At 30.7% G+C, this 14999-nt stretch overlaps 1 protein-coding gene across 2 annotated transcripts; it reads right to left on the reverse strand.

Annotated features, from left to right (window-relative positions):
• Positions 1 to 940: 940 nt before the first annotated feature.
• Positions 941 to 6880, reverse strand: LOC110640716 (peptide chain release factor APG3, chloroplastic). 2 transcript variants are annotated; one of them, XR_009151138.1, is made up of 15 exons: positions 6578 to 6880; positions 6302 to 6358; positions 5860 to 5940; positions 5706 to 5763; positions 5495 to 5598; positions 5113 to 5164; positions 4640 to 4689; positions 3646 to 3711; positions 3394 to 3558; positions 2834 to 2906; positions 2555 to 2687; positions 2177 to 2234; positions 1860 to 1907; positions 1481 to 1584; positions 941 to 1335 (listed from the first exon to the last, which is right to left on the reverse strand). XR_009151138.1 is itself a non-coding variant. In XM_021792155.2 (15 exons), the coding sequence occupies exons 1-15, from the start codon at positions 6737 to 6739 to the stop codon at positions 1264 to 1266; spliced, it is 1263 nt and encodes a 420-aa protein (XP_021647847.1). In that variant the 5' UTR covers positions 6740 to 6877; the 3' UTR covers positions 941 to 1263. The 2 variants fall into 2 exon arrangements, 1 of the variants encoding a protein (XP_021647847.1); XM_021792155.2 differs by having other exon boundaries at positions 1481 to 1564; positions 6578 to 6877.
• Positions 6881 to 14999: the final 8119 nt, after the last annotated feature.

Below are 14999 nucleotides of genomic sequence, written 5' to 3' on the forward strand. Positions count from 1 at the left end.
TATGTGTATGGTGAGCTGAGCTCCCCAATTTATTATATATTGTGTTTACAAGTCGGGCGAGTAAAAAACTCCCCGTTGAATGCTCCATTTTATAATCGGACTATGTCCGATGGAATTCTTGAAATTAGGCCCAAATGAGTCTTAGAGTTAGGTTGAGGAATGGTTAGACTTACTACGGGCCTCAGTGGCTTTAGACTGGTCCAAGTACTAGTGCCGATCCAGCCCATAGGTTGAGTCGTGACAGTAGTAGTAATAGTGACAAAGTAATATAAATAGCTGAGTAGTGGTAATGGTAATATTAACAATAAATAAAAAAATAAAAACAAATAATAATTATTATATCTATTTTTATTACATTACAATTTTGATTATATCATACCAAATTGCCAAAGTACCAATTTGACATTTAATTTGGAGAGTCAAAACTAATTTTCAAGAAAAATAATCATATTAGGTTCTATTTTATAAAAAATAAAATATATATAAAAAAATTAAATGCCTGTTTGTTTCGTTATTTTGTTACAATGTTACACTAATAATATTTATTACATGTGTTTTTATATTTTAATGATTATTAAAACCTAAAAAGTGGAAAATGATTAATTTTTACCTTGGAATAGATACATTTTTCTGAATGTCTAAATATAAAAAAATATTTTTCATAAAATAAAAGAAACGGAAGTGATTTTATTAGATATACGGAAATTCTAGTTAGACAAGTAGAGCACGTTAGAATAGAGGATAGAAATAAAAGAAGAAGTAGATCTAAACTGACTTAGAGGAGAGTAATATAATATGACTTAGAAGCATTACACATTTCCGAGGATTTAACCCAAAATTGTTTAGAGTGGAAAAAGAGAATCCATATAGCCGACCCTAAATTTTTGGAATAAAAACTTAATTGAGTTAAGTATATATAATAACCAAAAAGACCTACATATTAAAATTTCAGATTAGAAGCATGGGCATAAATGAATAAAAGTAATTTACAATTCAACTGAAATCATAGCATACAATACATTATGATATGATACAATTTAAGTGGCTAGTCCCGTACATATAGATGTTGGTAAATACCAAATGCATACGGCGTCTGATTGCATCCATAAATACAAATAAATTTGACCTGTGAATATCCGTCTTAAGAAAGTTGCTATGAGAAGATTACTTCGGCAGCAATTTGCTTATCAGCACTTCCTCCAAGTGGTTTTCCCCTGTTTCAACAACTTGAGAGTATTGTAGCAAGTGACAAAATTTTGCAAATCAGCCAGCGGGAGCACCTACAGACTCTGCAAGTTCTTCCAGGAGTTCCTTCTGCTCCATGGCAGCACATGCCTGCAAGAACGAAGCATATTGGAGGCAGGAGAATCAATTTAATTTATAGATATATATTATTAGTTATATACCAGATGAAAGAACCAAAAAAGGATAGGAATAAAGAACACATCAAAAATAAGAAAAATTGTATGAGAATAATTACCTGCACTGCATTTTCTATATCACCTTCAAGAAAAGATGTAAGCTCAAAGTTCATCTTTAACCGGTGGTCGGTGACTCTATTGTCCTAATTAAAGAACATGTAACCTTCCATCAAACATACAGTTCTTTAAGACTAAACTCATCTCCATAACAATATACCACAATTAAAGTTGGGCATGTCAATAGCCTGTTTCTTTCTTTTTTTCTAAACAAGATTGTTGTATTTCTCCACTCTTTCCCCCTTTTATTCAATTATAGGGAACAGGATGTCAGGGTTTGAACCATTAAGCAATTAAAATAATTAAATCATCAACATCTCTTAGGAGCCAGGGCTCTTACCATAATAAGCTCAAACCAAAGTAATGAGAATAACAAAATACCTTGTAATTGTATGTTCGAATCTTTTCTGCTCGAGCACCTGTGCCAACCTGCATTTTAAGAATATAACAGGGCATGCTTTAGTCCAATGCCTTATAATTGCTTGATATGCATATGCCATTTCTATCACTCAAATCAAATCTTTCCGATAGGAATATGGAAAAAAATAAATAAGTTGATACTCGGAGCACGTTTGATAGACCATATGAGAATAATGAATAAGAGAATAGAAAGAACAGAGAAGGAGAAAAAATCCATGACATTTGCTCATGTAATTTTGTAATTTTCTCATGGATTTTCTGTGACTTTTAAGATATACCTGTAATTTACGTTGGTTCCTTATTGACTCTTGCTGCTCCCTTACTTTCATCTCATACCTGTTACAAGTTCAAGTTTTATGATCCATTTACCACCCAAGAAAAAAAAAAAAGTCAACGGGGTTGATTCCATATCCTAGTCTACTAATACATAACTGATAAAAAGGTTAAAGGTTCATTAGCACAATGACAAAACAATTGCGTAAGAATGTGGAGTGAGAAAATAGATACATTGATTTACATGTAACTTGGCTCCTGTTGGTAGAAGTTCAAGAAAAGAAGCATGGAAGAACATTATTGTGGTGGAAAGAAAATATTTATGTGTGACTTGAACTTACCAAGATTGAAAGAGAGAAAAAAAAAATGTAGTCGATACTTACAGTTTTGCTCGCAGAAGCTGAAGAGCACGGGCTTTATTCTGAAGTTGTGTCCTTTCTTCAGTACAAAAGATGCGAATTCCCGTTGGTTTGTGAAAAAGATCAACAGCTGTTTCCACCTTGTTAACATTTTGTCCTGTAGGAGGTCATGCACAAGAAATTTTTTAACAGATGCCACTTTTTCGTCCCTTCTCTTGGGTGTGCACATGGAGGGTGGGGATAGAGATATATGAGAACCAATTCACTTCATTCAAATATGAGCTAACATCAGCTCTTACATACCTCCAGCACCTCCAGACCTTGCTGTTGTAAGTTCAATATCCTTTGGATCAATTACCACTTCAACTTCATCTGCCTAAATCCACAACAAAGCATGAGCATAAGAACTGCCATGCATTAATCAAACAATTGTAAAAGACAACTGAGACAGTAAGCGCTAATATCAGATTTGTCAAGTTCAGCCAAATCCTGACCATCTCATCAGGATCAACATCAAACATCTTCAGCCAAAAGGAACTACAGTTCAAAAAGACCTTAACATGAGACTAGAAATTCCAAAACTATATCAATGTCTCAAACATTTCAGGTATAAAATGGCCACTGTTCACTCCCCATCAAAAATTTAAAAATTCTGCAGAGCTTGATATCACAGTACCATTTGCATAAAGTAATAACCGAGTTAAATTAACTTGGCTTCTGTACAATCAAGGATACACAAAACTCAATGCAACATCTAAGTTCATGCTTTGCCCAAAAACAACATGACACAACGTGACAGGAATATCCTTTGGATCCTTGATGTAGTGAAGATATGTGTAGTGTATCTGTCAAATATACATTACCTCAGGCATGATGGCTACTGTTGCAGTAGAAGTATGCACACGTCCCTGAGTTTCTGTTTGAGGAACACGCTGAACTCGATGTACACCAGATTCATATTTTAATTTGCTGTAAACACGACTCCCTTTTACCTCCATCACATAGGTTTTGTATCCACCTTTTTCAGCCTTAAATGGCAAAAAGGTTTGCCAGTCAAAACATCAAATAAGGTAAACAACTAAACATACTTTTGCTAATATATCAGTGAGATCTACCTCGGAACTTGAAACTAAAGAGTACTTCCAAGAGTTTTGCTCGCTGTATTTCTGATACATACGGACCTTAGCATTGGGAAAAATGAAAAGAAAAGGTGTAAAATTTTCATCAGGAGTGATTAAAATAAAAAATACACCAAAAAAAAAAAAGATTTATTTGAAACAAGAATAACTGTTTTTGCAAATTTCTCTGGTCATTCATTTACAAGGGGAAACATGAAAGAAGAAAATAAAGCAAAGGCATGCAGGACTAAATTCCATTAATAATAAACTATATGCTGGGATCCATCTTCATATTCATTATTTGTGAAAAATTAGTTTAGCCTTAACTAACAATTGCCTCAGTTTTAACAAATAACTGTATCCATAGAAATTCAGTAAGGGATCACTTCACAAAATTTTACTTTCAGCATTTTTTGAGAAATAGATCTAACTGAACACACAACATTCATACTCCATTAGAAAAATGGTACATAATATTATTTATCTTCTTCTTTATGAGTGGGAAAGGTGTGAGTTATGATGGCAAGCATTGTGCCATATAGCAAGTGATTTTAAAAGCAAAACATGATCTTAGAAAAAAGCATAGGAAATTTTTATATTATATATACTTTCTCAAGAATGTCCAGAAATTTCTGCTGTCCAGAAATTTCTGCCACATGTTTCAACACTGAAATTTAGTTTTGCTCTACTTTTTCATCCAGATGAAAGGTGTCTTACTGCTTTCACAGTGCTTTGAATAACTAAAACCCTATATCACTCAAACACCAGTGAGAGTGTCCAATGCATATCCATGTGCACCACTGGTATGTTCTCTTTTATTTTCTCCTCTTCTTTTTTTTTTTTATGAAAAAGTTTTCCTTGTATTGGGAGTGTCATGTCCATTTAATACACATCCACCATGGGTATGTTAGGATAAAGTGAATATTTAGAGCATCAGAGCTTAAAATGAAGACAACACATATTTGGCAGTACAAGAGAAGCATGTACCTACAAGATCACCAGCCCATATTCCAGCTTCATCACCACCAGTACCTGCCCTTACTGTGAATGAGGAGAAAAGTAAAAATTAGTGAAATATAAGAGAACAAGCACCAACAGTGGAGAACATGCAACTATGCCCAATTCCTTGCTATGCAAGTATTAACAGTCTATGTAGACTAACAACCAAATTCACTATATTAAATTATCAAAGTTTATCATAAGGAGGGTATAGACAAAATTCCAAACCAAGCTTTAGCATAAGGAAAGTCATCAAGAAGTAGGTAATGCAAGGTCAAATAGATTCATCTATGTTTTTATCTGTATTTTTAAAAAACTCATATAATATCAGAATTTTTACTTAAGATCCTGGGCAGAAAATATTTATTAGATGTAACACAGCCCCACAGCCTCTTTCTATACAGCACAACTCACAAATAAGGAGATACATAAGGAATCTTATTAACTGGAAAAGAGACCACCAACCTTCAAGCATTATATTTCTCGCATCAAGAGGATCACTAGGTAACAGTAGTACCTGTCAAATGGAAAATAAAAGATAAACAAAAAGTAAAAAACAGACAGCCATATCAAAGAAATAAAATTAAATGTCAATAATGAGGAGTTAAGCATGGCAATTCCCTTGCAACTACAAAGCTTAATGTTGAGGTGCAAATTGAATGAATAATTCAACAGAAGACCTAATTCTGGTCCAAGATGTCAGAACTGGAATAAGAAAAGCAGTACTGCTTGAAAACAAGAGAACAAATCATTTTGGCGAGCAAGCAACCTCCACAGCGTATAAAGAGAATAAGTTGAAATGAGAGAATTATAATAAAGATATAACAGGAAAAGTCCAACTAAAAACCTTAAGCTTCTCCTCAAGCTCTTTAATTTCATTGGATAAAGAGTCAATTTCATATGCTATCATCTCAGCCATATCTTCATCATTTCCTTCCTCTTTTGCTAAAGCTGCCATATTACAGGAAAAGGAAGGATGACCCTTAATTCAAAACCCCAGAGAGAGACAGAGAGAGAGAGAGAGAGAGTTTAACAGAAGAAGCAAAGTGGGGTTGAACCTTTAGTCTCTTCCAACTGCTTCTCACAATCCTTGAATCTCCTATAAATTGACACAACCTAGTTGCCAAAATAAAACAAGAAACTATAATCAACTGCATCATAGCGCTTTAACCCAGGCCTGGAAAAGAAAAATATAAAGATGAATTGCAATACTTCATCAAGCTCTGCCATGTATTGTGCCAGTTTTTGGTATTCGCTTGGATTTGAGACAACATCTGGATCTGCCAGCTTGACCTGCAACGAATCTTGTGAAAGCTAAAACTCAATACATCAAGTATACTAATAAACTAGTGGTGCTGACAACCTGACACCAGATGATATCATATGTTCATTTGGATATGACTCATTATTTAAAAACATTATTTCTTCACCTTCTCAAATATTCCCTACTACGAGCACTTTACTAGTCAAACCCACAAAACAATTGTCCACAATAGTTCTACCCAAATTTGGTTTCATTGCAGTCTAAAATTAACTATTCATGAAGTTATTCATTGAATTCCATGTCCACTGTGCACAAAGAAAAGTATAGCAAAATTTTAATGCTTAGAGAAATCGAACTCCCACAAAACCTAGATGTCAAATAAAAGCGTACCGATAGTTCTTTCCACGTCTTCTCTGCGGATTCGAGCTTTGTTATCAAATAAGGCTCCTGCAATTCATATCAAATTAGAGATTTATTTAAATGCTCAAGCTCCAGACCATGAACCGATAACAACGACAACAACAACAACAATAGTAATAATAATAAGACGACTCTCAGATTTCCCCTTGATTTTCTTATCAATAACTCAAATTTCTCAGCAATCAGCAACCAAACGGATAGAGCCCTTTCTTTCTTTCTTTTTCTGTTAAAGTAAATCATACGCACCGCCATGCAAACGATTCTTGAACTTCTGCGCGTGGACAAGGGTCTAAGAAACACGCTACTTCTTCTAAATTTTAGTCGAAAATGCTGTCTTACTGGGCATTGATTGGGACTTGTAAGCGTTCGAGCTGTTAAGCTCGTTGTTAAGCTACCCATGGTCGTCATGTAATTGTACCGAGTTTGGAGAAGAGCCAACCCAACCCAGATAGAAAAGAAAGTCACGGAGTGTTTTTGGATGACTGAAGACGCAGGAAGAAGAAGCTGGGCCTGTGGCCGGTGAAACTGATAAGGGTCCGTTTGGTGGAATGGGTTAGTCTAAACTGCGCTGTGTTTAATGTATTACTTGACCCGATTTAGGATATACTAACAACCCCCCCTCCCCGCCCGGCTCCTTTCAATTTCGACCTATATTCAATTTCATTTTATGTTATTATATTAATATTTTTTTTTGTTTTGATATTTATTTTTTATATTATATCCTTTTAAACACTTTTATTAATACTAAATTACGATATTTTATATTAAATATTTTTTTTACTATTATTGTCTTTTAACTGCATTCAATTAATATTCCTTCTAGAATTGTGATATACATAATAAAAAAATAATAAAATTATTTTAATTTTAAATATACATATTATGCTTGCGCATAATATAAATAGTTTAATACAAGTATTTTTAAAAAATTTGGACATATGACACATAAGAAAAATTATTAATAAAAACATATTTATTATATTTTAAACATAATATATGTATCTATTGTATTTCAAATATAAAATATGTAACTATTTAAATTTAAATTATAAATTAGAATGAATATAATTACATTCAACTTATATATAAATTTCATTCATTTTCAATTATATTTAATATATTTAATTGTATAAATGTACTATATGTTTATCATATATAAGTGGTATCATTTTTTTAATAAAGTAAAATATGAGAGATATAATTGTTTTAAATTAAAAATATTATTAAATTTTTTTGTAATCATTTAAAGTATAATTAATGATAAAGATCATTTTGAATACAAAAAATATAATTGTTCATAAAAATTCTGTCTAAAATCGATTTATTATGAATTCAAGTTATAAATATGTAGTATTTATATATTTAATAAGTAAATCTCACTATATATTTTATATTTTAAATTTATAATATACCGAATTTAAATATAAGACAGCTTAAAATTTATATAATTATTTATTATTAATGGTTGGCACTTCTGTTGTTTTATAAATACATTTATACATTATTTTACTTATTTTCATATATTTTACAATAATTTAAACATTTTTATTTTCAATATTTGCATATTTTTTGAATGCCAACTCCTAATTAAATATGGTAATCTGTTGAACTATGATTCAAATGACCTTTCTTTCAACTCATATGTATGATATTGTGTGCACTAGCTCATTGATTCCCCACATCTATCTATCCATTTTCCTTTTAATTTTAGATTAAGGCCTGTTTGTTTTATGAAATTTTTTTAAAATATTTTTTAAATTTTGTAATGTTTGAGATATTTAAAAAAATTATTTTTTATTTTAACATGTGTGCATGCATGTGAATTTTATATAATTTTTAAAATATAATAATTTTTATTTTTAAATAATATTTACAACCTAATAAAATCATATAACCGTAAAATTATTTAATAAAATAATAATATTAATAAAATTTTCCTATTATCAAATTTTAATTACTCACAAATGAGAATATATTTTTTATCACAGGTATCTAAAATTTTTGATAAATTGAAATAATATATATATATATATATTATTTTTATAATAGAATAACAATAATTATTGTTTTTATTATCTACTTACCAATAATTAATATAATTATTAAAAATTATATTAAATAAATGATTAAAATTTAATTTAATAGTAAAATATATAAAATAAATTTTGTAGAATAAAAAAGGCATTAACGTGGAGTAATTGGAGTTTCAATTCAAATTAAAATAACATTAAAATTAATAATTATAATTAAATTAAAATAAGACTTATTTGACTAAATATTAATTTAAATGAATTCAAATTTCTTTTTTTTTCCTATTCAAGTTTTTAAGACAATTGAGTTTCTATTATAGTTTTTAATTATTTATACAGAATTATTATTCAAATGAAAAAAAAAACAACAGGAACTTCAGTGCATATTATAATTATATTATAATTAGAATTAAAATTATAGAATAACACTAATATTTTATGATCATAGAACAATATTTTATGTTTAAAAATTTGTTAAATCGAATTCAAATTAAAATGGTATTAAAATTAATAAGGAATTTAAAAGTAAATTAAATTTTATATTTAATTAAATATTAATTTAATTCTAATTTATTATATTAATTACAAAAATATAAAATAGGAATTAATTATATATATTAATTTGTACAAATCCTTTTATCTTCCCATAATTTATTCCTAACATGTTATTATAATTGAATTATATGAATATTATTTGTTAAAATAGGATTGTATTATGGAAAAGAAATCATTGGTCTTTTCTAACATATAATACATATTTAAAAAAAATTAATTTAGTTGTACTTTTAACATAGTAATATAATTATAATATATTTATATTTCTGGCATTTGTCAAAGGATTATATTACTATAGTAGAAAAGGATGTCCTTTTATTTTATTTTAATTTTGGATTTTTTTTTTAAATTTGATTTAAAGGTTCTGCAACAATTTTTAATTTTTTATATATAATTATTATTCAACATTTTTTCAATTCAACTTATGCAAATTTATAAAATAAATAATATTTTACATTTATAAGAGTATTTATTGTAACACCCTCACCATAGATAGTCCGTACATCATACTGTTCCTGTAACACCCCTATATGCATAGCCTGATATATTTTAATGTTCATGTGACCAGTGTCGGTCCGAACAATTAAAAGAATTAGAATCATGTTTAAGACACCTAGAAAAAGCTCTGGATTGAAATAAATAGTGAGTATCAGATAATGAAATATAAATGAGAAAAACAAAGTATAAAAGGTTAAATAAGCCAAGGGTCACAATGATGAGTGACTTTACCTGGAAGTGACTGCGATGTGAGTTCTAATCCTAATTTTGAACGGAAAATTATGACACCGCAGCCCTAGGGACTATGGCGAAACTTGTGAAAAAGAGAAAATCACATAAAAGAGTTGATAAGTAGATCAAATAATTAGGTCAGAATTCTGAAAGAAATACTAAATTATTTGCAAACTGGATCAGACCAGCGAGAGGCAAATTGGTCAATTCACCCCTAAAGGTAACTCACGACCTAACTGTCAAATAAAATTGAAGAAATTAAAAGTTTAAAATATAAAATTAAATTAAAGAACCAAGGAAAAATAAAGGAAAAAGAAAAAGAAAAGAAAAATGACTTATGACATCATCCAAATTACATCACCTATGACATAATAAATAATTTATTTAATTAAAATTTGACTAAGTAAAATACAAAGAGATAAAAACAAAATTGAGAAACAAAATTGTCTTCAACCTCATGGCTGGCTCATCCCTCTCCTCCCTCTCTCTCTAAAAAAAAAAAAAAAAACCCCATTAAAGCTTGATTTCAAGCTTTTTAAACCCCCAAAGTAACCATAAATTCCCCCAACTTTCTTGATAAACCTTGCTATTACAACTAGACAAGAAGATTGAAGAAGGAAAAGAAGAAAGAAAGTGAGAGAATTGAAGAATTGAAATCCAAAGTAAAGGTTAGTGTTCTAACTCTTCACTTCCTAGTTAAATTCATGTGTATGTAGTGAAATAACTTAGAAATTGTGATAAAATCAAACAAATTAAACATGTGAGGCCAAGAGGGATTTTGGGCCAACATTAGTGGGAATAGGATTTGAGTGATTTTGATGAGACAAAAATGGTATGTGAGCTTAATTAAGTGTGTAGAATAATATTATGCACTTTGATTTAACTAATTGAACAATTGGTGTAATTAGGGTTCTTGATCCTATTGAAATTGGGGGAAAAATTAGAGAAAATGGTCAATTGATGCAATTGACCGTAATTGAGATTAGAAATGGTCAATTGTGACCAATTGAGATGTGTTGGAGTGATTAGAAGTGCAATGCAATTCGGATTGGAGAATGATCAATTTTAGGCAGTATGACCTAGGTCCCTTTCAGGGACCAAAACTGTAATTCTGTCATCTCAATTAGTGTGAGGTCAATTGGATATGAAAGTAGACACATAATTCCACAATTTTTGTGTAGAAACTATGCCCAGAAAATGACATTACGATAGTGAACAATTAGGTCAAATTCGGATAAAGTGCACTACCATTATACCAGACTGACAAAATGAATAGTATTTATTCATTTGGCTATAACATGGTGTATGAAGGTCCAAATGACCTAAATTTTATACCAATGGAAAGCTGAGACATAGCACTACAACTTTTATGAAGAATACAAACCGAAATTCTGACCATAACCCGTCTAAAAAGTGAGCTGCAGTTAGCACACCAAAACTGCTAGAACCAATAAAGTACCTAGAATTAAGGGTTTGAACTGATTCGGCCAGCCTTAGAAAAATGACCATATCTTGGGCTACAAAACTCCAAATGGAGTGATTCAAAAAATGAATTAAAGATAAGACAATAAGGAATAACTTTGATGAAGTATACTTAGCCAAATTCCTACAGTAACCAGACTAATGGAACAGTGCAAAATAGGAGATCAAAACTGAAAAATGACAATTTCTCTTAGGAGAGTTAGAAATTAAAATGGCAACTATTGCCAACAAATGAGACACTCAAAATGTGGTATGTGGGTGTATTTGGAATCCACATATCTATTAAGTATGAGAAAGTCAATATTTTGACTTGAATAGTACCATGAATAGTAACCCCGAAATGCAAAGTTTAGAGAACATCGTTTTAAGCCTATGTAGGGATACAATTAAATAAATATGTAATATATTGTTAAAATTATTATGAGTTATAATACTGAAACACTGTAATTTGCGTGCTTCAGTTGAAAAAGACTTAGGAAAAGATAAGGAACATTGAGTCAAGGCCTAGAGGGGACTCAAATCAGGTTTGTGCACAATAAACCTTATTTAAGCATTTTCTTATTGAAAATTTGATTTAGTATACATTTTGAAATTTTTGTGTTAAATATGAGTTTAAGAACTTTTGTGTTGCCACTTTGTGAATGAAAATGTGACTTTGGGAAATTGATTGGATTTTTCGTGCAATATTTGAACAAATTGTTTTAAATTGATTTTGGAGTTACACTTAGCATGATAGTACCATATTATTCCTCCTCCATTTATGGGGTTGAGATCGATTATTTTCCTCCCTCTCTGGCTTACCAGTTGAGGTCGAGATCGGATGAGTACTCATTAACTAGCTAGCCACCTCCCTCATTGATTTCGATTGGTGAGGTTATATATTGCTTTATCGTGGTGTACAACATGACATTGATTGAAAATTTTGTGTCATGACTTAAGTTGTATATGGATTGGCAATACTGTGTTTATTAAATTATTTGACAAAATTATAACACCCCTATATACATAGCCTAGTATACTTTACTGTTCCAGTGACCGGTGTCAGTCCATACAATTAAAGGGTTTAGAACCACATCTAAGACACCTAGATAAGCCCTGAATGCAAATAATTAGAGATTGCCAGATAGTTAAGTATAAATAAGAAAAATAGAACATAAAAGGTTAAATAAGCTGGGGGTCACAGCGATGGGTGACGTTACCGGAAAGTGACTACGAGGTCAGTCCTAACCCTAATTTTGAACCACAAATTGTGACGTCGCGATCCTAAGGACTATTGTGAACCTAGTGGAAAAGAGAAACTCACAGAAAAGAGCTGATAAGTAAGTCAAATAATTAGGTCAGAGATACAAAAGAAATATCGAATTATTTGCAAACCGGATCAGACCGTCGAGGGGCAAACTGGTTAGTTCACCCTTAAAGGTGACTCCTGACCTAACTGTCCAATAAAATCAGAGAAATGAAAATTTCAGAATAGAGAATTAAATTAAAGAACTATTGAAAAATAAAAGGAAAAAGAAAAAGATTGAAAAATGAAATTATTGTATCACTTTGATGACATCATACATGATGTCAAAATAAAATTTTGATTTCTTTAATTTTTTACTAAGTCAAATTAACGTAAAAACATATAAAATTAAAAGAAATAAAATTTGCTTCATCTTTCTCAAATTGTGTTGTCCCTCTTTCTCCAATTTTCTCTCAAACGTCCATTAACAACCTCCATTAAAGCTTGATACAAGCTTTTAATCCCATAAATTAGCCCTAAATTTCCGAAAATTACTCCATAAATCCTTGCTATCTTCACTTGAGAAGGAGATTGAATAAGAAAAAGAAAGGAAAAAAGGAAAGAATTGAGGAATTGGAAAATTAAACAAAGGTTAGTGAGCTAAACTTGTAATCTCTAGTTTAATTTATGTGTTTCTAGTTAAAGTAACTTATAATTGATGAAAGAAATGAAATAAATCAAGTGGGAGGACTCATAGTGAAATTCGGCCAGCAATAAGAGGGGGGGGGGGTTAGAAATTTCATGATTTGATGAAATTGAAGTGTTAATTAGGTTGAATGAAGTATGTAGATTAAAGATCTACACTTTGATTTCATTAAAGTGAATAAAAATTAGAATTAGGGTTCTTGACTGTTGAGATTGGGAGAAAAATTGGAGTAAATGGTCAATTGATGCAAATGACCTTAATTGAGGTTAAAAATGGTCACTTGGGACCGATTGTGATGTGTTGGAATTAGTAGAATTAAAATGCAATTCGGATTGGGTAGGGTTCCTAATTGGCAGCTTGACCTAGGTCCCTTTCAAATACCAAAACTGAAAATTTACCAACCCAATTAGTGTAAAGCCAATTGAGAATGAAATTAGACACATAAAGACACAATTTTCATTCAAAGACCATACCCAGAAAATGACATTTAGATAGTGAACAATTAGGTTAAATCAGGGTAATGTGCACTGCCACTGTACAAAAATAAATAAATGAATAGTATTTATTCATTTGGCCACAACTTGGGCTAGACAGGTCCAAATGACCTGTTTTTTGTGGCATTGGAAAGGTATGACATAGCACTACAACTTTTATGAAGAACACCAATTCAAATTCTGCCCATAACTAAGTCATTTTTTCACCTAAAATTAGTTGTCCAAAACTGCCAGAACCTAAATAAGCCCAGAATTCTGGGTTAAGAACCAATCCAGCCAGCCATATTCAAATGACCATATATTGGGCTAAAAAACTCTAAATGGAGTGATTCAAAAAGAGAATTAAAGATAAGACAATAAGGAATAACTTTAATGAGGGACACTTAGTTAAATTCTCACAGTAAACAGGTCAATGGAACAGTGCAAAACAGGGCATAAAAACTGAAAATTTGAAATTGTCATTAGGAGACCTAAAAATTGAAGGGGTAACCAAAACCAATAAATTAGGCACCCAAAATATGGTATGTGGGTATAATTGAAATTCACATATCTATTAAGTATAAGAAAGTCAACATTGTGACTTGAATAGTGTCATAAATAGTAACCCCGAAATACAAATTTTTAAGAACATGATTTAAAGTATATTAAGATTAGAATTAAGTAGACATAAATTTATTATTGGATTTATTATAATTTGTGATACTGAAACACTGCAAATTGTGTATTTCAGTTGAGAATAATACTGAGAAAGGAAAGGAAACATCGAGTTAAGGCCAAGAGGAGACTCGCGCGAGATTTGTGCACAACATATAATTTTTCTGTAAATTTTCTTTGGCAAATTATTTTGAATGAATAAATTATGACTTATTTGTATTGAAAATTGTGATTTAATGGAACAATATGCTTTTGACCTAAATTGTTGAAAAATTTAGTGGTATGTGATGAATTGCAAATAAATGTTTAGAAAATTGTTAAGATATTTTTGAAACCACAGTGTCATGACTATATATCTGAATACCTCACTAGCATGACTAGTGGGAGGAAATAGTTTTGAATTCCCTCTCTGGCTGAAATATTGAGGTGTGTGCCAGTAGAGAAAGAAATTTGAATGGGTACTCATAGTTTGAGCTAGCTAGCCTTGGTATGCCTCATAAGTCTCTGGCTATTGAGATGAATACTATATTGATGGCATGATATGACTGTGTGTTTTTATAAAGTTTGTTTTGTGACTTCTGAAATGGAAATGCTTTAATGAAAATTTAAAATTGTGTTTTGTATCTATTTATTGACTTCATCACTATAATTTGATATTTGTGATTTAATTATACATAAAGGAGTATTTTTAGTATGTTGTGCACCACTGAGTTATTGTACTCAGCGATAGCTTTTTATTGTTATCGCAGGTAGAGAGATTAGTAAAGTAGAGCTACTGAGGATCATAGTACTA

The sequence above is a fragment of the Hevea brasiliensis genome, chromosome 9 (genome assembly GCF_030052815.1).
Source record: "Hevea brasiliensis isolate MT/VB/25A 57/8 chromosome 9, ASM3005281v1, whole genome shotgun sequence".
NCBI lineage: Eukaryota > Viridiplantae > Streptophyta > Magnoliopsida > Malpighiales > Euphorbiaceae > Hevea > Hevea brasiliensis.